This window comes from Labeo rohita, chromosome 17 (genome assembly GCF_022985175.1).
Source record: "Labeo rohita strain BAU-BD-2019 chromosome 17, IGBB_LRoh.1.0, whole genome shotgun sequence".
Lineage (NCBI taxonomy): Eukaryota > Metazoa > Chordata > Actinopteri > Cypriniformes > Cyprinidae > Labeo > Labeo rohita.
The window spans coordinates 21,948,572-21,976,493 of record NC_066885.1 but is presented as its reverse complement, the minus strand read 5'-3'; the positions used below and the strand labels follow the sequence as shown (position 1 = coordinate 21,976,493).

Genomic DNA, 27,922 nt, shown 5'->3' with positions numbered 1-27,922 from the left:
ATGAAACATGAATGTCCAGAATCTCTCAGGACTCTATAAAACACACAGTTACTCTCAGAGGTGAGAGCTTTTCATTGACAAACACCATTATTAAAACAATAAGGTATTCGTTCTAAATGTTAGAACAGACTTTTATTTAATACTGTGAGTTGTTGTGGAAAAATACATTATAGTTCGTAACAAGATTGAACATACTGTATGAATATGCACAGCAGTCATTTAATCATTAATATTTAAATTAAATTAATATGACAAGCACTGTAGTCTAGCCTGAATCGTAACAAATATTGTATATTGTAACAAACCACAATTTAATTCAATTGCCCTAAGTAAACGAAAAGTCACATATTAGTATTCATATTAATATTTAAAGAGGTACTACGTATTTGTACTGTACACTCACTTTACTCTGATGTAGAAAATTTGATTTAACATTCTAGTTAGCCTTATTTATCATATTAAGATCACATGACCTGACAAACACTGCTTTGCTTTATCTTAGTATTATTATCTCTATTATTAGACAGCTTCAGTTAAAAATAAATTAATCATTTTCACAACGAGATAACATATTACTTTGTGCACCCTTCATTTACACTTTATTACCTGTTATATATATATAATGTAAGTTTCACAAAGAGCACAGAGAGGTCATAAAAGCACAAGTGCTTTTGTTTTTACAGTATAATCTGCTCAAGACAAGATCCTCAGTCTTTCCAATTCTTTGGCGATTAATGTTCTTCACTGAATGCCTTTGTTTGCTGTTGTGCGTTTTAAAGTCATTGTGAATTTCCATTTGCAACCTTTTAATTTCATAAATGTATTTCTGAGTGAAACAGGTCTAAAAAAATGTGGGCCAGGAATTGACTTTATCCATCAGGAATTAAAGTGACAGTTCACCCAAAAATTCTGTCAATGATTACCCACCCTCATGTCGTTCCAAACCTGTAAAAACTTAGTTCATCTTTAGAACACAAATGTGACCCTAGATCACAAAACCAGTCATAAGGGTCATTTTTTCAAAATTGAGATTTATACATCATATGAAAGCTGAATAAATAAGCTTTTCATTGATGTATGGTTTGTTAGGATAGGACAGATACAACTATTTAAAAATCTGGAATCTGAGGGTGCAAAAAAATCAAAATATTGAGAAAATCACCTTTAAAGTTCTTCAAATAATGTTCTTAACAATGTATATTACTAATCAAAAATTAAGTTTTCATACATTTACAGTAGGAATTTTACGAAATATCTAAATGGAACATGATCTTTACTTAATATCCTAATGATTTTTGCCATAAAAGAAAAATCAATAATTTTGACCCATACAATGTATTTTTGGCTATTGCTACAAATAAACCCCAGCGACTTAAGACTGGTTTTGTGGTCCAGGGTCACAAATTAAGATATTTCTGATGAAATCCGAGAGCTTTCTGACCCTGCATAGACAGCAAGGCAACTGAAACCTTCAAGGCTCAGAAAGGTAGTAAGGGCATCGTTAAAATAGTCCATGGGAAATTAGTGGTTCAGCTGTGATTTTATGAAGATACGAGAATACTTATTAAATGCAGTCATCATTTTTGAATAAAGTTATTTTTGTTTTCTTAGCAGAAGTTTGTGCACAAAAAGTATTCTCATAGTTTCATAAAATTACGGTTAAACCACTGATGCCACATGGACTATTTTAACAATGTCCTTACCACTTTTCTTGGCCTTAAATGTGGTAGTTATGTTGCTGTCTATGCAGGGTCAGAAATCTCTCAGATTTCATAAAAAATATCTTAATTGTGTTCCAAAGATAAACGAAGGTCTTACAGGTTTGGAATGACATGAGGGTGAGTTCATTTTTGGGTGAACTATCCCTTTAAGTGGCTGAAGGGCCCTTTAATGCCTATTTGGCTGTGCTGACCAGCAGAATTGTGAGTAAAGATTACAACGACAAACACATGCACAAATGAATCATACACAAGACCATGTGCATTTTTGATTCCAGCTGACTTTAAACTGGCTCTTCGTGCTGTGTCTTACACCTGCACTGCCCACGGAGTAAAGGTGCCAGGATCCGCAGGAGGACACTAAAACAAATGGAAAAATACGTAATGTCAACAAACTTCAGTAGGCCCCGTCAAAAGCAGCTGATACGATATCAAACAATAAACCCCATCAAAACAGCTTCAGGAGTGCCATTTTTGATTTGAAGCTGCATATTGAGTTGCATATTGATGACATTAAAAATGTCATTACTGTCACTTGCTACATTTCCATCACCATGTCTCTATGTGCATTTTAAAGTACTGCCTCAGAAACAAGTGATGGAAATGACAAATTTCAAATAAAATCCCTTAATTTGCAAAAACGTTTTTATGCTTGCTTGAGGTGGTTTTTGACTTGTTTGAAAAAAGGTTGATGTGAATAATGGGAGAAGGAAACTTATCTGCCAGATAATTTTCTCCATATGCATCAAAAAAGTCATGTGACTTTGCACAATAGGACATCATAATCTGACTAACCCACAGGCCGATCTCGTTTCACAGCATCTGAAATGTTATTATGGTCATTCTGAAATGCCCAAGCAAAGTCTGTCGTCAGAGTATTTCTGTATAATTGCCTCTCAAAACTGTCCTACACGACTGAGTTCCCAAACAGTAGGCATCCACCTCCGAAAGCAATGACTGCGATTTTATTGTGTTTCATCTGCTTGCTCTGAGGCACAAGTTATTTATTATAAATAAAAAATATTATATTAAATGGCTTCTCCTGCCTTTGTTAGTGATACAGTGGCATGCAAATCTGTAAAAATGTGAATAATTTTAACAAAATAAGAGAGACCATAGAAAAAGAAATGTTATTTTTTTATTTAATACTGTCCTGAGTAAGATATTTTACATTAAATATGTTTACATATAGTCCACAAGACAAAAAATAGCTGAAATTATTCAAATACCCCACTTTAAAGTTTGGGAACCCTTGGTTCTTAATACTGTGTGTGGTTACCTGGATGATCTATGACTGTTTTCCCTTGTTTGTTCTGAACAGTTAAACTGAGCACTGTTCTTAAGAAAAATCCTCCAGTTCCTGCAGATTCTTCAGTTTTCCAGCGTCTTTTGCATATTTGTACCCTTTCCAGCAGTGACTGCATGATGCCGAGATCCATCTTTTCACACTGAGGACAACTGAGGGACTCAAACACAGCTATTAAAAAAAGGTTCAAGCATTCACTGATGCTCCAGAAGGAAACACGATGCGTTAAGAGCTGGGGGGTGAAAACTTTTGAACAATATGAAGATGTCCAAATTGTTCTTATTTTGTTGAAATATCTTTTTTCCATTTAGCACTGCCCTTTGGAAGCAACAGACGATACTTGCATGTTTTCCAGAAGACAAATTAAGTACAATTTACCTTGATCTTCAAATTCCAAAAGTTTTCACCCCCCAGCTCTTAATGCATTGTGTTTCCTTCTAGAGCATTAGTGAATGTTTGAACCTTTTTTAATAGCTGTGTTGGAGTCCCTCAATTGTGAAAAGACAGATCTCAAAATCATGTATCTTATCTTATCATATCTTACTCAGGACAGTACTAAATAAAAAATAACATGCATTTTGTATGATCTCTCTTATTTTGTTAAAATTATTCACATTTTCACAGATTCTGCAAAGGGTTCCTAAACTTCTGCATGCCACTGTAAATATAGATACAATTTATCAGGTATCAGGTATTTTGTACTCTTCGACTCTTTGGATGGAAACGGTGCTTGTTCGCACATGATTTATGCGATATTGTAATTTAGTTAAATTCACAACTTTGGTTTGAAACCCGGCTACTAATCAATTTAATTCATCCCTGATGAATAACATTTCTTTCTTTCTTGATTTGAATGTATGTAATGACTTTATATTCAGTTTGAAATGACCTTGGTTCAGATTTGATGCCGTGTTGTAATTATATCCTTAGTCATTATGCAGCTCAGTGAGAATTATATGAACCCAAACATTTATCAGTGAAAGTTCCTACATACCAGTTTAGTAAACTTATCTTCACAGGCATTTCGTATCCGTTCAGGCGTGGCGGGGCTGTCCAGTCTAAAGGGTCCAGTCAGGCCGGACTCAGCCCTAGCAGCTGTGATGGCGTCTTTAATAGCATAAAACACTGAGGCCGCCAGAAAGAGAGGAGGTTCGCCCACAGCCTGAGTTAAAACACACAGCCATAAGAGTTAACAAACTCAAACTATGATCTTACTGTACAGTCAGTTGTTGCAGTCCGTCTAACCTTTGAGGAGTAGATGGCCTTTTCATTAGGAGCATCTCTGAGCAGCGAGACCTTTAATTCAATAGGAATATCCCCAAAAGCGGGAATCTTATACATGCCAGGTCCACGAGTATACAGGTAGCCATCAGGAGAGTAGCGTAGCTCCTCCAGGGTGAAAAGACCCAAACCTTGCATGAAACCACCCTCCACCTACACACAGTCACAGATCTGATGATATTTATCATGAATTGACAACGGAGTGATCTATTTTATTCAGTTTTAATGAAATACCTGTCCAATGTCCAATGCTGGATTTAAACTCTTGCCCACATCCATGACTATAGATGTATGCAGATTCTGACAGGAGAGAGTTAGAGAGAGTTCTATTATAATATTCTATTATCTATTAATCAATAATCTATTGCCCTGTGTACAGTAAAACTGGCATTTGGACATGACAAATACAAGTTTCACTTTGGCATTACCTTATGACTGCCGGTTAGACAGTCTATCTCCACCTCTGAGACGGCCACGCCATAACTGAAGTAGTTAAATGGCCTTCCTGAATTTGTTTCAAAATCATAACCAAGATCTGGAGTCCTATAAAATATATTAAGGTAAATAATAGCTGTAATTCTAAGGACCAACAAGATTAGAAATGTGAAATTTATCTAATTTTAGCTGAGGAAACCAGTCTGAAATGAACATACTTGTAAAATCCATTGGCAGACAAACTGACTCTGTCAAAATAGGCTGCTTTCACCTGCAAATGTGATTACGTTGTAATTTGTAAAATACATAAATATATCAAACATTTGATGAATAATGACATGCAGAAAGTAGATACGGACCCAATCCTCCCAGCAGCCTTTGGGGTTTTTGTCTTTGTAAGGCTGAAGTCTCTGTAGTAACGTCTGGCAAGCATTCTGTGTAAAATTAAAGGGTTGTGTGAAATTTTCAACTAATGTTGATTTGAAATATTGTAGGTTAGTTTGACAGCTGACATAAATTTATAAGTTCAGAAGTTTGAGGTCGGTAAAAATGTTTTAATGTTTTTGAAAGAAGTCTCTTATGCTCACCAAGGCTGCATTTACTTTGCCTTGCGAAAGTATTCAAACCCCTTCAGTTTTTTTTTTCATGTTTTATGTTGCAGCCTTATGTTAAACTACTTTAAATAACTTTTTTTCCACATCAATCTACACTCCATACACCGTAATGACAGCAAAAAACTAATTTGTGACAACTTTTCAAATGTATTAAAATTAAAGAACCGAAATGATTCTGGCACACTTTAAATTTAGCTAAGGAGCATTAATTGTAGATGTTACTGCACTGAGTGGAGTTAACCTGAGGCAGATTCTGAATGAGTATGATTTGGAAAGGCACACACCTCTCAATAAAAGATCTAACAGCTGAAAATGCATCTCAGAGCAGTGTAAAGTCCTTACTGTCAATTTTGATCTTTGAATTAAATGTAGATGTAAAGAAAATTGTACTGACCCCAAACTTTTGAACTGTATTCTACATTAAAAGCATCATGAATATGAGTATCTGCTGTGTGAGGCTTACATAGATGGCCATGCCGTTAAGGTCCGAGGAGGCAGAGGCGGCCGTAGGGCTGGTGTTGGGAACTGTGTTAGTGCTGGTCTCTGTGATGTGAATCTTTGAGCAGGGGATTCCAAGAGTTTTACTGGCCACCTGCACAATGCAAAAATTGAATACAAAACTAATACAAACCATTGTGACCAACATTTTAATATAGTTTAATATAGTCTCTTGTTTGCATTACCTGGATCATTTTAGTGTGCAGGCCTTGGCCCATCTCTGTTCCACCATGAGTTAGTAAAACCGAACCATCCGAGTACACAAGTACCAATGCTCCAGCCTGAATCAAAAATATCCATTATACACACATATCCAATCACATTTTTCTAATAATTATTTAGACCTTGAAAGGAAGAGGGCTGACCTGGTTGAGAAAGACTGCAGTGAAGCTGATGCCAAACTTGGTGGGAATGATAGACAACCCTCTTTTGGTCCAACGATGCTGCCTGGAATGAAAGTTTTACAGAAATTCTTACTCAACAAGCTTTGCAGTACGTAAACTGAATTTTTTTTTACAGTAATATATAACATAAAATCTAACCATGAAGTGCTAGCTCTTATTTTAAATGACATCTTATCTAGTATTTATTAGTCCTGGGCAGTGATTAATCGCAATTAATTATTCCAAAATAATTTTTTTTGTTTAAAAAATATATGTGTTTGTGCTATGTATATTTATTATGTATATATAAAGACACACACATACAGTATATATTTTAAAAGTATTTACATGTATTTACATGTATATATATTCATATTCATATATTTTTTTTTAAATGTACACATGCATGTGTGTGTATTTATATATACATAATAGATATACACAGTACACACACATATATTATGAACACATTATTTACATTTTGTTATTATTTTTCTTTCTTATCATATAATGTTAGATAAGTTTGTTTATTTTGGCACTGGAAATTTCCACTTACTTTCTTCTTACGATACATCTCTTTAAACTGCAACTGCAAGTTTTCAGTTGTGTTAATGAGCTTAATATTTCTAACCTGTTGTATTGTTCCACTGCATCCTTGCGCTTATTGAAATCTGAGAGCTGCATGCATTCCTCCCAGCAGCGATCAATAGTGAACTGGTCCAGACGTTGATTAAAGGGTGTGAAATCCCCCTCCTTGTATAAGTTCATCCTCCTCACCTGGAAGCAGTAGAGAATTCTGTTACATGTGACCTTAATATTTATCTACAACAGTACAGACTATAAGAATATAATGCAATCTGAACCTCTTCAGCAGGCAGACCACAGCTCAGAGCCACATCACTCATCCAGCTCTCTGCGATCATCATGCCCTGCGGCCCACCAAAGCCTCTGAACGCCGAGTTAGACGGCAGGTTGGTTTTACACATGTAGCCTGTGCCACGAATGTTAGGAATGTTGTAGGAGTTATCCATGTGAAATAATGCCCTCTCCAGGATCTGTGCATGGAGAGAATTGGAATTTAGAAAGTATACCTTGTAACCCATCTTATTGACCACCAGGGGGCGATAGATGCTCAAAACTTTGAGATGCCTACTCACTGACAATGACAGGTCCAGTGAATTGCCTGCGTTGCTGTAGAGCGTCACATCAAGCGCCATCACTCTTCCATCATTCATGTAACCAACCTAGACAACAGATTACAGAGTGATAATGTATGAGAATAATATACATGAGGACTGCAGAGAGATTTTAGGCAACTTAGAAATCCCGGGCAGGACAAAATTAATTAATTTGCATAATTTTTCACCTTGTAATGTCCAAAGAATGGATGCCGACCACCTGTGACCAGCATGTCCTCATCGCGATCTAACATACAACGAACTGGCCTCTTGACCCTAAAAGAAAAGGCCAAATAAAATGTTTACCCTTAACTTTGTTACATACAAAATCACTTGTAATTAGGCACATTAAACGATTAGTTCACATCCAGAAGAAAAATGCACAGATAATTTACCCCCTTGTCATCCAAGATGTTCATGTCTTGCTTTCTTCATTCGTAAAGAAATTATGCTTTTTGAGGATAACATTCCAGGATTTTTCTCCATATAGTGGACTTCAATGGTGCCCGTGAGTTTGAACTTCCAAAATGCAGTTTAAATGCAGCTTCAAAGGGCACTAAACGATCCCAGTCAAGAAAGAAGGGTCTTATCTAGCAAAATGATTGGTCATTTTCAATAATAAATTAATATTGTTTACATTTTAACCACAAATGCTTGTCTTGTCTAGGTCTGCGTTGCGCATGCGTACTGTGTGCACCCCCGTTCAATACAGTTAAAAAACATAATCTCATTTTCTCCTCCAGCTTCAAAATCGTCCTACATCGCTGCAGAGGTACCGACCCAGTGCTTACAAAGTGAACATGGAAAGAAGGTCAAACACCCTTAACAAAAAAGGTAAAACAGCGATGTAGAACGATTTTGAAGTTGGAGTAGAAAATGAGATGGGAGTTTTTCGACGTACCCCGACTGTCTTGAACAGGACTGCACACAGTACGCATGCACGTCGCAGAGCTAAACAAGACTAGAATTTGAGGTTAAAAAGTGTATAAATATTCATTTATTCATGAAAATAACCCATCGCTTTGAAGCTGCATTTAAACTGCATTTTGGAAGTTCAAACTCACTGGCAACAAAGAAGTATATGGAGAAAAATCAGAAAACACAGTTACATTAGTTTGTTATAAATATTCATACATATATGCTGCAACAGCCACCACTGTGGACAGAATGGTACTCCGACACTCCTTCCCTCCAAATGCTCCTCCCATCCTCTTTACACGACACACCACCCGGTTGGCAGGCACTCCCAAAGCTTTAGCCACTAGGGCCTAAGGCAAACACAGCCAATCATTTGTGTTAGAACAGTCCAGTCAACACTATATATCACATTATCATATTTTTTGGTACTAATTAAGTAACCATTTTAAATTAGAGGACCCATGTCTGTGCGAGATAAATCAATATTGTGCCCCAGTCCCCTACAGAAGGTGATTTCTTTTGTTTACTTGAGTCTTGGAGGCCGACTGTGTGGACACAAACAGCTCCATTTCTCCATCCTCTCCGCGAGGGACGGCCAGAGTGCAATTAGTCTCCAGATAAAAATGTTCCTGTCCTCCAATGTGCATCCCACCTGCAGAAACAGATATTTAGAGTCAGTTAATGAAATTAAAGAAAAACAGGTCAGAACAAGAATCAGGGATGGTTCACACAAAAATGAAAATCACCCCATGATTTACTCACCCTCAAGCCATCCTAGGTGTATATGACTTTCATCTTTCTGATTAATACAATCTGAGTTATATAAAAAACATCCTGGCTCTTCCAAGCTTTATAATGGCAGTGAATGGCTGTTGAGATTTTGAAGCAAAATAAAGTGCATCCATCCATCATGGAGATTACTCCATATGGATCTGGGTGGTTAAAAAAGACCTTCTGAAGTGAATCATTGCATTACGTAAGAAAAATATCCTCCTCTGCGCTTCCGCATTCATCACTTCTCACACGACGCATGTATGATTATGAGCAGAAGCTGGAGATTATGGTTTATAAAGTTTTAAACATGGATATTTTTATTACACAAATACATTGATTCTCTTCAGAAGGTCTATATTAACCTCCTGGAGCCGTATGGAGTACTTTTTATGATAGATGGATGTGCTTTATTGGACTTCTCAACACCCATTCACTGCCATTATTAAAGCTTGGAAGAGCCAGAACATTTTTTACAACAATTTTTTACAATACAAACATGTTTTTAAAATATAACTGATTGTATTTGTCTGAAACAAGTAAGTCATATACACCTAGAATGGCTTGAGGATGAGTAAATCATGGGGTAATTTTCATTTTTGGGTGGCATATCCCTTTAATTTAAATAACGTAGAAGGAAACTACAGATCTACCACAGAATATCTTATGAATAAACAGCCTTTTAAATATGTCAGTCTTTATTATATAACTTTCGTTCTTCAAAAAGAAGCTTAATGCAGTGTGTCACTGTCGTTTTAAATAAAAACATGGTTATACCGTGCAAGATGTGATCAGAGTCTTTGAATCCTTGTGCAACATCTCCTCTCTCTATACTTCTCACTGGCTGAAAAAAGGACTTGTTGGCAATAGCATCCTGTTAGAAAGAGTGAACTCAAACATGTTAGTCAAGCTTATCTTTCTGTGTTATGTGTATTTTTGTACAAGCTGTTTCTCTGAAAACCTTGAAAAATCCTGTTATGTAATGATGACAGCAGGAAAAGTACTAAGCAGTGGTGAAAGGTCACAGCACAGCATCAAAGGCTTTGCAATAATATTGTAAATCAGTGGTTTTGAAACCAAAAATTGGCTGTAGGTCACATTTTCAGTCCTCAGTTTCAGAATTACATTTCATTTTCATTTCTTTTTAAAGGCCTTTTGAGTATAATTTTGTTTAATATACAACTTTATGCCCACTGTAAAATCGTTGTGTTACTTTTGTTTATCTTGTGTCTTGTTTTCTGTTCAAGCATGTGGCTTGCATCTGTGTTCATTTGCCATGTGCTTGGTGTGAGCACATGGCTTTCATGTTTGGCTGTCATGTTTGTTTCCGTGTCCCATGTGCTCTCCTGTCTAGGTCTTTTTTTTCAGCTCTGTGGGCTGATCAAATGGACCAAATTTTTGTGTTGCTTTTTACATTTTTTTGTAAATAAAGACTATTTTGAGAACTGGCTGTGCTGACGAAACCATGGACCGTAGCTAGATGATTCTATTTGCCGTGGTGAGTATAAGTGTGAATGTGGAATAAATTCAGACCTGAATGGTGACAATCACAGGCTGCAGTTCCTCATAGCTGATCTTCACAGCTTTAGCTGCTCTCTGAGCATGAGCCTGTGTGTCTGCCACAATGGCCCCTACTACATGTCCAACGCATGTGACCTAGCATGAAAGATCAATGTGAGGAAGAAAACCATGATCTCCACATGACTATGCAAAAGTGACAAAAGACATATCAAACTTAACATTACCGATCAAAAGTCTGGTGTTGGTAACATTTTAAAATGTTTTTGCTCATTAAAGCTGCTTTTATTTAGCCAAATATACAGTAACATTTTTACATCTTACAATTCTGACTTTTGTTCTCAGAATTGTATATAAATATAAACTATAAATATAAACGATATAAACTCGCAATTTTGAGTTACAAAGTCTGAATTGAGTTTACATCCCTTTGATTCTTGATAGTGTGTTGTTACCTGAATTATTGATATATGATATTTAGGCAAAATAAAAAAAAATGTACACATCTCCATTCTGTTCAAAAGTTTTCACCCCCATTGTTTTTCCTTCTGGAGCATCAGATAACAGTCAAATACACAAAAATGCTGGAAAACCAAAGAATTTGTGGGATTTTTCTTAAGAACAACGAGCAGTTTAACTGCTCTGGACAAACAAGGGACTCATGAACAACTATCACTAAACAAAAAAACACAGGTGTGAATCATTCTGGTAACAACACAGTACTAAGAATCAAGCATATGTAAACTTTCAGACGGGGTAATTTTTATAAATTCAACTATTATTTTCTCTTGTGGACTATATGTAAACATCTTTCATTTGAAATATGGTATTCAGGTCAGTACTGAATAAACAATAACATGCATTTTGTATGATCCCTCTTATTTTGGTAAAATTAACATTTGCTGATTCTGAAAGATGTATGTAAACTTTTGAATTCAACTGTAAACTCGCAATTCTGACTTCTTTTCTCATAACTGCATGACAAACTCGCAGTTGAGAGTTATGAAGTCAGAATATGCAAGTTTGTATCTCGCAATTCTGATTTTTTTTCTCAGAACTGTGAGATATTATCTTGCAATTGCGAGTTTTAAAAAATTCTGAGGGGTAAAAAAGACTGATATATTCTCAGAGTTTATATCTCACAATTTTGACTTAACTCGAAATTTCGTTATGAAGTCAGAATTGCAATATAATATCTCACAATTCTGATTATTCTGAGAAAATGTCACAATTGTGAGATATAAACTCACAATTCTGCAATTGTGAGTTTTTATCTTGCAATTCTGACTTTATTTCCCAGAATTGCGACTCAGAATTGGGAGATTCTATCTTACATTTCTGAGAAAAATGTCAGAATTGTGAGATAAAAAGTTTCAATTACTTTTTTTTGTGTGCTTCCAAAGTTTTCTATTTTGATATACACTACCGTTCAAAAGTTTGGGGTCAGTAAGACTTGTAATAGTCTTTAAAGAAGTCTCTTATGCTCATCAAGGCTGCATTTATTTGATTAAAAATATAGAAAAAAACAGTAATATTGCAAAATGTTTTTACAATATAAAATAATGTTTTTTATTTTAACATACTTTAAAATAGAATTTATTCCTGTGATGAAAAGCTGATTTTTATCAGCTGTTACTCCAGTCTTAAGTGTCACATGATCCTTCAGAAATCATTCTAATATGCGGATTTATTATTAGAATGATCAATGTTGGATAATATCAACAGTTGTGCTGCCAAATATTTTTTGGAACCTGTGATTTTTTTTTTCAGGATTCTTTCATGAATAACAAGTTTAAAAAGTACAGTGTTTATTCAAAATATAAATATTTTATAACAATGTAAAATATTTATTATTAACTTTTAATAAACTTTTAATTATTAACTAATTATTAACTAAATATTAATTTATTAATAAGTATTAATTTCTTAAAAAAAAAGAAAAAGAAACAATAAAAATGTACTGACCCCAAACTTTTGAACGGTAGTGTATATATTTAAAAAATAAAATTCCTGTGATGAAAAGCTGAATTTTATTACTTAATATTAATATTATTACTTGCACTGTTTAATATTTATGTGGAAACTGTGATTGTACATTGATTGTACAAAAGATAAATACTAAAATTAATTAAAAATAAAAGTGATTCAAACGTATGGAAGCTCATTTCCATAATTGTGAAATATATCAATTGTGAAATATATCACAAATTCCATTTTTTTTTGTAATTGTGACCTAATTTCTCATAAATTAGACTTAATATCTCACAATATGTCATAACTAATTTATTCCTTTTTTAAGCTTATCTTGCAGTTAACGTATTTTTTCATTCTGAGATGGAAACAATCTTCCATATGAAACAGCAATAAAGGTCTTTGCTGCAAATCTGTGACATTTTGTAGGATAGATTAAGATTATTCTTAACTATGCCATGTCCAAGATGCTCAACCATGAAAGCATCGAAGTGTAACTGCATCAATAAATGATTATGCCGTACAAAAACGCCTGATCATAGAGTATAGCGTACTCTGCAATCAAGTGAGATGCATGTGATATACATTTTGCACGGGAATCCATGTATGTCACAAATGCATGACATCACTTACTACAACGTCCACATGATACAGTCTGTTTTGTGAAAGAAATGAAAAGGCCATTGCGTTATGGTCTCCTTATGCCTGATTGCCTCTGCATCATAACCAACAACGGACTTATACATAAAAGGCAAATACTGTCATAATCAATTTAACAGCTGTATGTGTAAAAATGTCTCTCATCAGAAAATATATATATTAAAAAAAACCTTATCATCTGCAAAAACTGTCTCATCATAAACGGCAGGTCCTGTCATGTTACTTCCTGGGATGTCTTTGGCAGAGACAAATGCGACCACTCCAGGAACTGCCATTGCATCAGAGGTGTCAATGGATCTAGAAAGAGAAACACGTACATACATAGTTAACACCTAATCATGGGTAATCATTTTCTCAGGACACAACAATCTAGTTAAGAACTGAACCTTTTACGACTCGTGAGTCATAAAAACAACGTAGGCTCACTGTAACATCATCAGGGTGCATGTGACATAAGTCATATACTTGAATTTCACTCATTTCAAAACATGAACGTGTCTTTTTCAACTGACTTTATTAGTGCGTGAGCTTTAGTGCTGGTCACCAAAGCCAAATGGAGCTCATTTTCATAACAAGGGATGTCGTCACAGTAGATCGCTTCTCCTGTGGCCTGCTTAAGCGCAGAGAGGTGCATGATCGGTTGCCCCACGACATCATCACTATTGTGACCAGGGGGAACTGCCTAAAAACAAAGAATGTAAGGGATAGTTCAAACAAAAATGAAAATTCTGTCATTAATTACTCACCCTCACGTCGTTTCAAACCTGTAAGACCTTCGTTCATCTTCAAAACATAAATTAAGATATTAAGATTTTTGATGAAATCCAAGACTTTTTTGACCCTGCATAGACAGCAATGCAACTGACACATCCAAGGCCCAGAAAGGTAGTAAGGACACCATTAAAATAATCCATGTGACATCAGTCTTTCAAACTTAACGTTATGAAGCTATGAGAAAGCACAAAAAAGACAAAACTAGCGACTTTATTCAACTATTTCTTCTCTTCTGTGTCATTATTTTTGTTTTCTTTGGGCACAAATAGTATTCTAGTATTCCTACCATTCTGGGCCTTGAACGTGGTAGTTGCGTTGCTGTCTATGCAGGGTCACAAACCTCTCGGATTTCATCAAAAATATCCTAATTTGTGTTCTGAAGATGAACAAAGGTCTTACACATAATGAACAGATAAAGCTTATTTATATGTACCTGGTAGAGCTGTACACTGGACGGTAAGTCCAACTGGAAGAGCTCAGTAGCAGTAGCATATTCAGGTCTGATGTCTTCCACAGTCACACCCTGTAGAGTTTACACAGCTTACAATTAACCCTTTACTTCATCATGTGACCAAGAACATATGTGACCCTGGACCACAAAACCAGTCATAAGGGTCCATTTTTCGAAATTGAGTTTTATACATCATCTGTAGGGTGAATAAACAAGCTTTCCATTGATGTATGGTTTGTTGATGTATGGCAAAAAAATCTAAATATTGAGAAAATCACCTTTAAAGTTGTGCAAATGAAGCTCTTACTAATCCACATTACTATAAATTTTGCTATATTTACAGTAGGAATTTTACAAAATATCTTCATGAAACATGATCTTTACTTAATTTCCTAATTATTTTTGGCATAAAAGTAAAATTAATAATTTTGACCCATACAATGTATTTTTGGCTATTGCTACAAATATACCCCAGCGACTTAGTTTTGTGGTCCAGGGTCACATATAGTCCTGAACTGTTAGTAGGTAATAAAGAGTAGAATCAGTGTCCAAAAGTAACACAATATTAAAAACCTCCATTTGCAGATCCAGAGCCAGTTTGTGCTGGACAGTGAGGAAGAACTTATAGAAGAAGCTGATAGTCAGTGTGCGTCTGTATGTCACCATCCCACCAGGAGCTGACGGAGACAGAATCATCTCCTCAGCCAATGAGGTGCAGGCTTCCTCTAGAAGCTCCTCGTTCCATTGCCTGCAATCAAATAAATATTACGTGAAATAGATGCATTTATTCTGTTGTGAATCTTGAATGAGGCTGAAGGGAAGAAGGCAATATCAGAAATTTGGCTACCTGTTCAGTAACCTGTTGCATGTCGTAGTGGCAAAAACTGTGACAGAGGCCATTCCTCCGTAGCTTATTCGGATACTCTGCACTATATTGGATTGCTCTTTGAACAATACATTCATCCCACATGTGACAATGGCAATGTCATCCTCTTTGCGAGGGGACTGTTTGAAAGCTGAGAAGTACTGGCCCTAAAACACAAATTGACAGAATGATTCCAAATATAACTTACTTCATGTGAAATATGAAAGAGATACAACAGCGTACGATTTTTGAATTTAAGAATTTTTTGAAATTAAGTATAAAAAGGTCAAAAAAGTTTACACCCTGCTTTCAGAATTTGCAAAATGTTAATTATTTTACCAAAACAAGAGGGATCATACAAAATGCATGTTATTATTTATTTAGTACGGACCTGAATAAGATATTTCACATAAAAGATGTTTACATATAGTCCACAAGAGAAAATAATAGCTGAATTTATAAAAATTACCCCATTCAAAAGTTTACATCCCCTTGATTCTTAATAATGTGTTGTTACCTGAATGATCCAGAGCTGTATTTTTTTGTTTAGTGATAGTTGTTCATAAGTCCCTTGTTTGTCCTGAACAGTTAAACTGCCTGCTGTTCTTCAGAAAAAATACTTCAGGTCCCACAAATTCTTTGGTTTTACAGCATTTTTGTGACTTTGGGCCCTTTCCAACAATGACTGTATGATTTTGAGATCCATATTTTTACACTGAGGACAACTGAGGGACTCATATGCAACTATTACAGAAACTATAACGCTCACTGATGCTCCAGAAGAAAACGGGGGACCTTTCTGAATGTGAAGATCAGGGTAACCAATATTGTCTTCTGGGAAACATGTAAGTATCTCCTGTAGCCTCTGAAATATATATATATATATATATATATTTAGGCAAAATAAGAAAAATGTACATATCTTCATTCTGTTCAAAAGTTTTCACCCCTCAGCTCTTAATGCATGGTTTTTCCTTCTGGAGCATCAGTGAGCGTTTAAACCTTCTGTAATAGTTGCACATGAGTCTCTTAGTTCTCCTCAGTGTGAAAACATGGATCTCAAAATCATACAGTCATTTTTGGAAAGGGCTCAAAATACATAAAAATGCTGGAAAACCCAAGAATTTGTAGGATCTGAAGGATTTTTCTGAAAAACAGCGGGTAGTTTAACTGTCCAGGACAAACAAGGGATTATTCAGGTCAGTACTAAATAAACAATAACATGCATTTTGTATGAACCCTCTTATTTTGGTAAAATAATTAACATTTTGCAGATTCTGAAAGGGGGATGTAAACTTTTGACCTCAACTGTATAGAATTTTTGAGTATTTTCAATTACAGAATGTACTTTGAATGCAGACCTTTTTTGTGTATGGAATCTTAATAGACAACAGAATCTCCTCTGGCTTCAAAATGGTCTTCCTATAACCGGGGAAGAACTTGTCATCCATTTCAAGAACACGTTTCTCCCCTTTAAACATCAGATAGACATTTTTCTTATAGAATTTCTAAAACATACATAAAGTTTAATTCATTAATCAACTGCAGAGCAAAGAACATGGACACAGTGTCAATAAAACATATAGGGTCAACACCCTAGAGTATATGTTTCTAGGCTGATACATTGTACTGCGAAAGTCCTGTTTACCAGAGTTTTCAGTATTCTTAACTTCTGCCCTATGTACCGTAATCTCCGGATTAGCTGTAAAACACTGGGAAACTGTATAATTATCTAAAAGTATTTCTACTTTAGACTTTTAACAATTACCATTATAATATTCAGACTTCAGCAGGACTGTATGGAAAATGACTACACAGTAATGGCACACAGGATATCATTGGAGACTGCCTCTGAATATTTTCTCTGCATAAATTGCCTCTGTATTCTGTATCAGATCATGAAATGTTACAACCTTTGATCCCTGAACAAGATAAAAAAAAAAAAAAAAAAAAAAAAAAACATTTTACCTTTGGACATCACCGTTAGTTTGCAGCCGGCTGCCATAAACACTGGGTTGAGGTCTGAAATGGGACTCGCTGTCATAATATTGCCACCAACGGCCTGAAATATGTAGGAAAATGTAACTTTTAATCATTCTTAATCACTTTTATGTTTCATTGTTCGAGTTAGGCACTTCATTAAATCAAACAGCCATTTAATTAACATCTGACAATAATTTTCAAGTCCATTAACTTGCATAAAGCATTTTATAGCACTTTTTGTCTTCAGGGACACATGACATACCGCAACATTTCTAATTTGTTGTCCTGCAAACCAACGCAGCTGCTCAAGAACAGCCTTAAAGACCTCCGTCTGATGAGCAGGCAGATTCTTCACCGCTGTACGCAACACTTCCCCCAGCACAGTCAACGTCACTGATGCACCAACCTGAATGCCTGTGAGCCAAAAACATGCCTGTCAATATAACTTAACCTAAGCAGTGAAATGCCACTAAAGGACTAGATAAATGAATGAACATACAGTCCTAACTTAACTTTAAAATAATATTTTAATATTTGTATTGACTAGGGCTGCCCCCTAATAGTCACAAGAAGAGGCTTGGTCAACCAAAATTTTATTAGTCACTTAGTAGCAGAAAAAAAATCTACAAGAAGTAGTGAAGTCACGTAGTCCATGATGGACAGATAATTAATGGCTGTCTATGTAATAACATTGTATATCGGGCAGGACATCCAAACACTCACCTATCACTCGTCAACCTCAAATATGGCTTTTCATCTGAAAGATGTAAGTATTAGCAACTTTGCATGGCAGCTCAATCTAATGTTAAACTAGAAAAATGTGCGCTATTGAAGTGTCTGTCCGGAGTGTGAAAGCTGGTGCAGTCACTTGCTTTTAAAATACTCCGTCATTTTTGGTCATACAGATAAGAGTAATACATCTTTCGAATCTGTAACGACTCTACGTTTATTTGTTTGCACTCACAATAACAACAAAATGTTGCGCTTTTGTAAAATAATTAAAACAAACAGGGTGCACACTTTTTTGTGCTTATTAGGCTATGTATTTAAATTCAAGTCCACTTCCAGAACAACAATTTACAAATAATTTACTCACCCCCTTGTCATCCGAAATGTTCATGTCTTTCTGTCTTCAGTCATGAAGAAATGATTTTTGAGGAAAGCATTTCAGGAATTTTTTCCATATAATGGACTTCATTGGTGCCCCGATTTTTAACTTCCAAAATGTAGTTTAAATGCAGCTTTAAAGGGCTCTAAACAATCCCAGCGGAGGAAGAAGGGTCTTATCTAGTGAAACGATTGGTCATTTTTTTTTCGAAAATTAAAAATTTGTATACTTTTTAAGCACAAAAGCTCATGTAGCACAGGCTCTGGGATGCGCGTTCATGACACTACGAATCACGTCTAAGTTCATCGTCTGTGTAAATCCGACATCTTTGTACCTTTTGGTTTGTAAACAGCGTTTGACTTACTTGCACTTCCTTAGTCTTTGCGCGTTCATTTTGTAAACACTGAGTTTGTGATTCTGCTTACATTCTGCGTGACCTTTCGACGTGATTCAATAGTACGTAGTGTCGTGGACGCGCATCCCAGAGCCTGTGCTACACGAGCTTTTGTGCTTAAAAAGTAAACACATTTTTATTTTCCAAAACACATGACCGATCGTTTCACTAGATAAGACCCTTCTTCCTCAGCTGGGATCATTTAGAGCCCTTTGAAGCTGCATTTAAACTACATTTTGGAAGTTCAGAATCAGGGCACCAATGAAGTCCATTACTTGGAGAAAAAACCTGAAATGTTTTCCTCAAAAACCATAATTACTTCACAACTGAAGACAGAAAGACATGGACATCTTGGATGACAAGTGGGTGAGTACATTTTTTTGTAAATTGTTGTTCTGAAAGTGGAGTTCTCCTTTAAGGCTCATTATTATGATTTATATTGTTTATTGATAAACGTGCGACTAATAGTCAACTCATGCTTAAACTGAACAACTACTAGTCAAAATATTTGGTCGAGGGCAGCCCTAGTATTGACAAATAATATTTGCTTTAAATCATCAAACAACATACACTAACAGCATCCCATTTAGGTTTATGACTTTCTTACCATCCTGAGTGTGTTGGATGATGTTCAGTTCAGGGATGTAAGCTGGTGCCAGAATCACAGGGTAAAGAAGGTTTTTGAACTTCATCTCAATACCTAGAAGAAAAACTCAAAACAGTTAAAATCAGCTTTGTGTTCTGCATTATGTTCTCAGAGTATTGCACAAAGAAAAACATGTTTTTTCACTCAAAATATGTAAACATACTTATGGAATTTCACATGAGAAGTTGTTTTGAATAACAAACTAAACAATGACATACAGACCAAAAATATGACTGCTAATGTCATATTTTATACAACAGTTCAATAAACAAGAATATAGTGTAACTTACAATTCAGACACAATATTGCCAGTTATTTTGTCTATTTTGCCCCAACAACAAAAATAGTTTCTACTGCTTTTTGTCTCTAAGCAACACAGTTTCTTTCTGACTGAATGAATGTTTTTGAACAAATCATTTGAGTGAATGATTCAGCCACGTGTTCTTTTTTTTTTCTGTATGAATCAGCATTTTGAATGAAACAGTTGAATTAATGATTCAATCACTCGCTATTAAAGTCTGTGTAAAGCCAATTCAGAGAATTGTTCCTTAACACATTATACATTTAAAAAATGCATTGCTGAAACATGTTACAAAGACACAACACCAACAGCGGACACATCCCCAGCTTTTGAGAACAGAGAATACTGCTTATTTTTTTTTAGATTTTGATAAATTGTAATCTTGTCATGTCACTGGTTAGCCTCTGGTCTGTCTGAGTGCTTTCATGTGTTTCGAAGGTTTTGTCTTTGGGGAGTAATAGCTAGCTTGCTAATGCAAGCGTCTAGAAATCCTACCTTATCCTGGTTGCAAAGACAACAAAAGAAGTACCTACTCATTCAGATAATGGAGTTTCAGACAAACACAAACTAGTGAAGTGATTTGATTAATGTGTGTGGGACTCACCAACTTCTGTGTTCCCAACCACTAGTTTAGCGTTTGGATAGGTTGCCTTCAGCTCCAAGAGTTCTTTGAGGGAGCAGGGTTGAATCCAAACCACTCGTTCCCCAACAAACCTCAGCTCTCTCTGGGGCTGTTTACTTAGGGTCTATAGAGCACAGATACAAGTTAAAGTGTTCATGCATTTATTTAATTCAGTAATCAGCCTCCTCATTTTACTACAATGCAGATTAAACTCATTTTATACGCACCATGAGCTCAGGTGGGAAAATAATCTCTTGTGTTGGGTCCAGTGGCATGAACTCAGATTGGTCATACAATTTCTGAACTGGAAGTGTTGAATTGTCCTTAAATTAGAGAAAGAAATGTTGTAATTATTTGTCCTTATCTAATGTTCAGTACTGATAGGCACTTAAAGGAGAAGTCCACTTCCAGCACAACAATTTACAAATAATTTACTCACCCCCTTGTCATCCACGATGTTCGTGTTTTTATTTCTTCAGTCGTAAAGAAATTATGTTTTTTTGAGGAAAACATTTCAGCATTTTTCTCCATATAATGGACTGATATGGTGCCCCGCTTTTGAACTTCCAAAATGCAGTTTAAATGCGGCTCCAAATGAGCCTAAATACGGTTGTAAACGATCCCAGCTGAGAAAGAAGGGTCTTATCTAGCGTAACGATCAATTATTTTAATAAAAATAATACAATTTATATACATTTTTAATACCAAATGCTCATCTTGTCTTACTCTGCCTGGACTGTTTTTGTTCCGGTTCATGACAGTTAGGGTATGTCGAAAAATTCCCATCTCATGTTCTCCCTCAACTTCGAAATCGCCCTACATCGTTGTTTTACCTTTTTTGTCAAGGGTGTTTGATCTTCTTTGCATGTTCACTTTGCAAAGACTGGGTCGGAACTTCTGCAGCGATGTAGGATGATTTTGAAATGATTTTTTGAAGTTGAGGGAGAAAATACGGTACTGTCTTGAGTCAGAATACACAGAGTTCATGCAGAGAAAGGTAAGATGAGCGTTTGAGATTAAAAAGTATATAAATTGTATTTTTTAATGAAAATAACCAATCATTCTGCTAGATAAGACCTTTCTACCTTGGCTGGGATCGTTTACAACAGCATTTGGGATCGTTTGAAGCCGCATTTAAACTGCCTTTTGGAAGTTCAAAATCGGGGCACCATATCAGTCCATTATATGGAGAAAAATGCAGATTTTTTTTTTTATCCTCAAAAAACATAATTTCTTTATGACTGAAAAAAGAAAGACATAAACATCTTGGATGACAAGGTGGTGAGTACATTACATGTGAATCTTTGTTTTGGACTTCTCCTTTAAACAGTGATCTTGAAGCATTTACTGTTTGTTTCATGGCTGTAGGTTTGACCTCACATGCTCATGAGTGTCAGTTCAAACATGTGACTTGTTCCCTATGAGACTGTAGTTGCTGCCATGTCATTGATTTTCAATCCAAGTATGCTACAGGTTTATCATAAATGACAAGGCTTTAGGACAAAAATGTGTTTGTACTCATAGAAAAATAGAGCATGGTGTCTGGATGTCTGTTCTACTCACACTGTCATGCTCTTGTGCGTTTCCATTAGTCATGCAACAGCTATTAGTTTGTCCGTTTCCACCACAACATCCCCCATCCTAAAATTCAAAGAGGCAGATATTACACAAAATATTTTACATCAATGTATTCTTATACCAGCTCATGGTGTATTTGTAGTTAGTCATACTTGTTCATAAACCTGATTGAATCCAGACAATTAAGGACAAATCTGAATGAGGGAAGTTCTCACACATAAATTCATGTAAGTGATTTCAAGATTTTTCCATTTATACCATCTGCACAGCGATTGGCTGGATTAGTTCCACCTGGTTGATACATTGCACACACTACAAAATCATGTGGCGATAATATCAAACAGGTTTGAAACTATTACAGCGTCTGTGACTGCTCGAAACTCGCATCTGACATGGTCATACTTCACAGGAATCAGCAACCACAACAAGCAGTGATTTGGCTGTGATCTGAGGGAAAATCTGTTTGTGACAGCAACATCCAGTTGAATGTTACAGTATGTTGTATGAGCTTGGCTTTAAGTAGCTTATAATTATTAAAGCAGAAGTCCACTTCCAGAAAAAAAATTACAGATACTGTACTCACCCTCTTGTCATCCAAGATATTAATGTCTTTGTTTCTTCAGTCGTAAAGAAATTATGTTTTTGAGGAAGACATTTCAGGAGTTTTCTTCATATAGTGGACTTCAATAGTGCCCCAAATTTGAACTTCCAAAATTCAGTTTAAATGTGGCTTCAAACGATCCTAAATGCAGTTGTAAATGATCCCAGCTGAGGAAGAAGGGTCTTATCTAACGAAATGATCGGTTATTTTCATCCAAACAAAACAATTTACATACTTTTTAATGTCAAACACTCATCTTGTCTTGCTCTGCCTGAATTTTGTTTTGTTTTTTTTCCGGTTCATGACAAGTTAGGGTATGTCAAAAAACTCCCCTCTCATGTTCTCCCTCAACTTCAAAATCATCCTACATCGCTGTTTTACCTTTTTTGTTAAGGGTGTTTGATCTTGTTTGCATGTTCACTTTGCAAAAACTGGGTACTTGTGTAGTGATGTAGGATGATTTTAAAATTATTTTTGAAGTTGAGGGAGAAAATACAATGAGAGTTTTTCAACATACCCTAACTGTCTTGAACCAGAATACACAGAGTTCAGGCAGAGCAAGACAAGACGAGCATTTGAGATAAAAAAATATTTAAATTGTTTTTTTTTGTTTTTTATTAAAATAACCAATCATTTCACTAAATAAAACCCTTCTTCCTCGGCTGGGATCGTCTACAACCACATTTGGGATCGTTTGAAGCCACATTTAAATTGCATTTTGGAAGTTTATACTAGGGGCACCATATCAGTCCATTATATGGAGAAAAATACTGAAATATTTCCTCAAAAAACATAATTTCTTTACGACTGAAAAAAAGAAAGACATTAACATCTTGGATGACAAGGGGGTGAGTATATTATCTGTAAATTTTTGTTCTGAAAGTGAACTTCTACTTTAATGATCATTTGGATATACAATATAATATTGTTCTCACACCCTTGTTCTAGGTTACTAGGTAACCTGTGTGGGTATGTTTGTTTCTAGTTCCTTGTGTTCCTGCTTTATTAAGCTTGCAATCTCTCATTGTTATTTCACTCACTGTTATCTCTTATTTTTGTTACGTGTTGAGCCTTTTGTTTACTTTGCAAGTCCTGACTTCAACCTGAAACTTCCCTGGATGCTGGTTCCCTGTGTCCAGCAGCCAGACCGGTTCAGTGTTGGTGAGGTGAAACAGTAGATATCAACGTTCCTCAACCTGCCTGTCTTCATTTCCTCCTTCCTTTACCTAATTGTGTCTTGTCTGCTGTTTTATCAAATTCGGTCACTGTCCATTCTGCGTCTCTGTCTGCGACTCACACAAATAGTGACAAATACCTCTATCTTAAATCTTATATTATCTTTAAAGGGGTCATCGGATGCAAAGTTCACTTTCATGTTGTTTGAACATTAATGTGTGTTGGCAGTGTATGTACAAATCTACCCTATAATGATAAAAATCCATGCAGTGGTTTTTAATTAATCTGTAAAAATAATATCCCCTTTTTCAAATTGAGCCGGTGTGCCATCACACCGACAGAAGCCACTCCCATGATAGTTGATTGACATGAGCTCTTACCTCAGATCAGCTGTCACAGTCCAGTAACGTTCCTTGTTTCGATGCCGAAGCAGGGATGTACGTTAGATTGAGGGATTGAGGTGCTGTGTTGCTGGATGTAATAATGAACATAGTGATACTCCTGACATCTGAGCTGCTGAAGATGCAGTGGATTACATTTGTTTGTGAATGGAATGCGCCTCCCAATCTACATATACCTATCTATATTTGCACAAATCATTCGTGATCCAGCTTCACTTACAAGCAGAAGTGAGTATAAGGGGTTTTTTTATGAATCTTTGCGATCTCCTTTCCTTATAACGTGATAGTTAGGAACTTTAGTGGCTAAACGCAGCTAAATGTGGCTAAAGTAAACAGGCTCGTCTCTCCACAAAGAGAAGAGAGGGGCGGGGCGAACAGAGCTCATTTGCATTTAAAGGAACAACCCCTTAGAATGAGATGATTTTTGCAGAGCTCATTTTGACAAGGTAAAAAGGGTGTTGTTTTACACAACCATTGAGAATTTTTAATCAAAGTATATTAGAGACTTTTCATTAAGACCTAAAGAATCATATCAACTTGTGGAAAATGGGCATCCGATGACCCCTTTAAATATTAATTAAACAAATTATAGTTTTTTTTTATTTATCTATTAATAAAAGAAAAAAATTCAATGTAGTATTCCAGAAATTACTTTTATATTAAAGGGAACCCTGGGTATTAAGACTTATTTGGTTTAATATAACATAAATGATGTCTCTTACTGAAATATGTAGTAGAAAAACCCATGAATTGATTATTTTGATGATGTAAAAATGGTTGCCATCAGAGAGCTACTGGTGCTACCTGTTGATATTTTTACTGCAATACAACTTTGAATACACAACTCGAAAAATAAAATACTAAAACAATGACCTCAGCTACTGAAAGAGCCTACAGATGGCAATGGATATAAGCATAGGTATAAACCAAATGCTGTATCATAGAGTTTAAATGCCCACGAATGTGTCATGACAAGCATCAGCATGTATACATCTTGCCAGGATGGCATCTAGCGTTTCTTGTCTCTGCCATTTGTAAGCTCTTTCAGTAGCTGTGGTGTACCAAAAACCTCAAAGGCATCAAGGCTAAAGTGAAGAGAACAAAGACGTGGGTCTTTCAGAAGTTTTGTGCGTCCACAGGCATCTTCCTGTTCTTTTCTCCTCTTCTTATCATTAGGAAAGCAGTGAAGATCGCTTCTCTTGTTGCCCTTCGACCGAAAATTACAACAAAAAGCCGCACAGTGTTGCATCGTTAAATATTTTTTAACCCAAGTTGTGTTTCAGTAAAAATAGAAACAGGTAGCGCCAGTAGCTCACAGAGTGCAACCATTTGACATCATCAAAATAATGACACCATCTATAGTCAAAAATATGTATAAAACAATGTGGATTTTTTAAATAACATAAATCTATTATGGGTTTTCTACTAGATATTTCAGAAGGAGACATAAATTACGTTATATAAAGCCATACAAGTCTTAATACCCATGGTTCTCTTTAAATATATTTATAATTATTATTATACCTTTATTGATATTTTACCTTTGTGAATGTTCTGTAGCCTTCTAGAATAGGTCTGTACCCAGTACAGCGACATAAATTGCCTGTGTGCAAACAATTTAAAAACAAAAAGGTTTATTTAGAAAAGATACAGGGGTAAAATTGAACAAGATGCAGAAGTTATGACTCTTACTATACCTTGAAAGGCCTCCTGAATGTCATGCATGTTGGGTTGAGGGTTGTTTCTCAAAAGAGCATACATAGACATCACAATTCCTGGAGTGCAGAACCCACACTGTGACCCATGAGCTTTTGCAATTCGCTCCTGGATAAAAAGATTATGTTGTTAGAGCTACTGCACTGAAAATAAGCAGGACACCAGCATGACAAGTGATGCAGCTAATGTTAAAACTGTAATGAAGGAATGTGTTATGCTTTAATGCTAGAGTGTGACATGCTTTTCTTATTACTATCTGCAGTTCTGAGAGAATGAGATAAAACTGTGACCTGTACAGGATGGAGTTTGCTCGCAACACTGCCGATGCCCTCCACGGTTGTAACCGCACAGTGATGCAGAGAGCACAGAGGAGCCAGACAGGCATTAACCGCATAGTGACTTAAAGAGTGCCGTCAAGGACATAACTATACAGCTCTGGCATATGTTTCAGAATCCATTACTAATCAGATATGAATTATTAACAGCTACCATGAAGCTGTTATGTGCTTTAAGGACAGCAATGCAGTTTATGTCAAGATGTAAGTGCATTAAAAGATACATAATCTGGTTTTGATGTGGATGATATTTGGACACCATTACAGTGCAGGCTCCACAACCTCCTTCAGCACATCCCAGTTTGGTTCCCGTCAGACCCACTGCAAGCATCGGCATTAAGGAAAACAGCTTACACACTAAAAAGGAAGTTTTACCAGATCAGTGTAGAAAATAATTACAAAGTTCAAATAATGTCAATGTATGATTTCATGGTTAAAACCTACATATGACAAATGTAATCAAAAATGACATTTGAGTCAATAAATCTCATTTGTTTGACATCACATTGCAGTCGTGTAAATGATTGATGGAGTCTGTCAAATGTCCTAAAACGTGCAGGACAAAAACAAAGTTTAACCAACTATAAATACATACTGTAAGTGCAAACTGTTATCTTAAAGTGTTATTTCTATCCAATCTGACCCTTCAAATGACCTTTGTTTGTGTAACACACCTTAAAAATTGTTGGTTCATGGTTCATTTTGTCCATTTTCTGTAATACAAGTCAAATGTCTGACTAGTTACAACATAAAGCTTTTTTTTTTTTTTTGGTTTACAGAAAGGGAGCAAAGAATCAACTTAATTCTCCTAAATCAACAGAGCTATTAATTTATCATACATTTATGTCAAAGTTAGGACATAGGACATGTAGGACATATTGTGTCTTGATCACACAGAAACAAATAAGTGCTTTTCATGAGCAAATTAAAATAACAGATTAAAATAGCTGTAATTACTGACTGAATTAATATATTATGATAATTACTATATATTAATATATGATATTAAGAAATAAATAGACCGACTGTGACGTGTACATGTGCGCAAACCTCATGAATACTAAGTGACCCAAGCCTCTGCTGTCAGCAAACAGTTCGGTTTAACCAACAATATAACTCTAGAAGACAGGAATATCAGTGTCTCATAAATGCTGTGGTTACGGTCTAATATTATGAAACTTTATTAAAAAAAAAGAAAAAAAAAAAAGAAAAAAAAGCAGCATTCAGATCCAACACAGATCAAAAGGATACAGCTTCTCCTTAGATATGTCAAGAGTGTTATCTCAGGCTCGGCATTCTTCTCAGTGATCTGCACAGAATTAATAATGGAAACACATTTTTTTTGGCTATAGTTGTGAAATACATTAAATTATGTAATTATTCAATCATCCAATTACCTTTTTTCCATTAACGAAGAAAACAAGGTCATCCCCTGGAGACTGAAGTTTGTTTTTAATCTCTTCCACTGTAAGCGACATTTTTAATTCTCACTGTTCCTGAGATCAAATCAGTGCGATGAGCGCGGCTGCTGTGAGTGGACTGACGAACTCTGAGCGCTGCGTCACGTGACCAGATTCTTATCAGCTCCCACTTGAGGTGCTGCTGTTTGGTGAATGACATGCACGAGGGGTGGTAGGCTACACAAGACCTCACAGGTAGCCAAGAAAATTGATTACTTCTTTTTTAAATTTGTGAAAACATGTCAGTTCAATATCCAGAA

The 27,922-nt window shown here is 35.7% G+C and overlaps 1 protein-coding gene across 2 annotated transcripts; it reads right to left on the bottom strand.

Annotated features, from left to right (window-relative positions):
• Positions 1 to 110: 110 nt before the first annotated feature.
• xdh (xanthine dehydrogenase) lies at positions 111 to 27,750 on the bottom strand. 2 transcript variants are annotated; one of them, XM_051133712.1, is made up of 36 exons: positions 27,600 to 27,750; positions 27,454 to 27,511; positions 26,427 to 26,523; positions 26,158 to 26,266; positions 25,849 to 25,975; positions 25,693 to 25,754; positions 21,959 to 22,036; positions 20,623 to 20,718; positions 20,378 to 20,519; positions 19,434 to 19,526; positions 17,587 to 17,738; positions 17,310 to 17,403; positions 16,703 to 16,812; positions 15,324 to 15,508; positions 15,050 to 15,224; positions 14,459 to 14,548; positions 13,764 to 13,933; positions 13,422 to 13,548; positions 10,636 to 10,758; positions 9,880 to 9,976; positions 8,859 to 8,983; positions 8,548 to 8,681; positions 7,602 to 7,689; positions 7,393 to 7,479; positions 7,099 to 7,290; positions 6,867 to 7,012; positions 6,218 to 6,299; positions 6,038 to 6,133; positions 5,818 to 5,946; positions 5,100 to 5,174; positions 4,959 to 5,011; positions 4,734 to 4,848; positions 4,540 to 4,605; positions 4,270 to 4,458; positions 4,019 to 4,186; positions 111 to 2,078 (listed from the first exon to the last, which is right to left on the bottom strand). In XM_051133712.1, the coding sequence occupies exons 1-36, from the start codon at positions 27,678 to 27,680 to the stop codon at positions 2,028 to 2,030; spliced, it is 4,062 nt and encodes a 1,353-aa protein (XP_050989669.1). In that variant the 5' UTR covers positions 27,681 to 27,750; the 3' UTR covers positions 111 to 2,027. The 2 variants fall into 2 exon arrangements, with proteins under 2 accessions (XP_050989669.1, XP_050989670.1); XM_051133713.1 differs by lacking the exons at positions 25,693 to 25,754; positions 25,849 to 25,975; positions 26,158 to 26,266; ... (1 more) ...; positions 27,454 to 27,511; positions 27,600 to 27,750 and adding an exon at positions 24,131 to 24,263.
• Positions 27,751 to 27,922: the final 172 nt, after the last annotated feature.

What these genes read in the sequence shown, in the direction of transcription:
- xdh (XM_051133712.1), bottom strand. Translation starts at nt 27,680, where the DNA reads ATGTCGCTTACAGTGGAAGAGATTAAAAACAAACTTCAGTCTCCAGGG. An exon ending in CCAGTGTACAGCTCTACCAG is followed by an intron (nt 13,934 to 14,458) that starts GTACATATAAAT and finishes CTTTGTTTTTAG; the next exon opens with GCAGTTCCCCCTGGTCACAA. An exon ending in CTCTGATCACATCTTGCACG is followed by an intron (nt 8,984 to 9,879) that starts GTATAACCATGT and finishes CTGTTTCTGCAG; the next exon opens with GTGGGATGCACATTGGAGGA.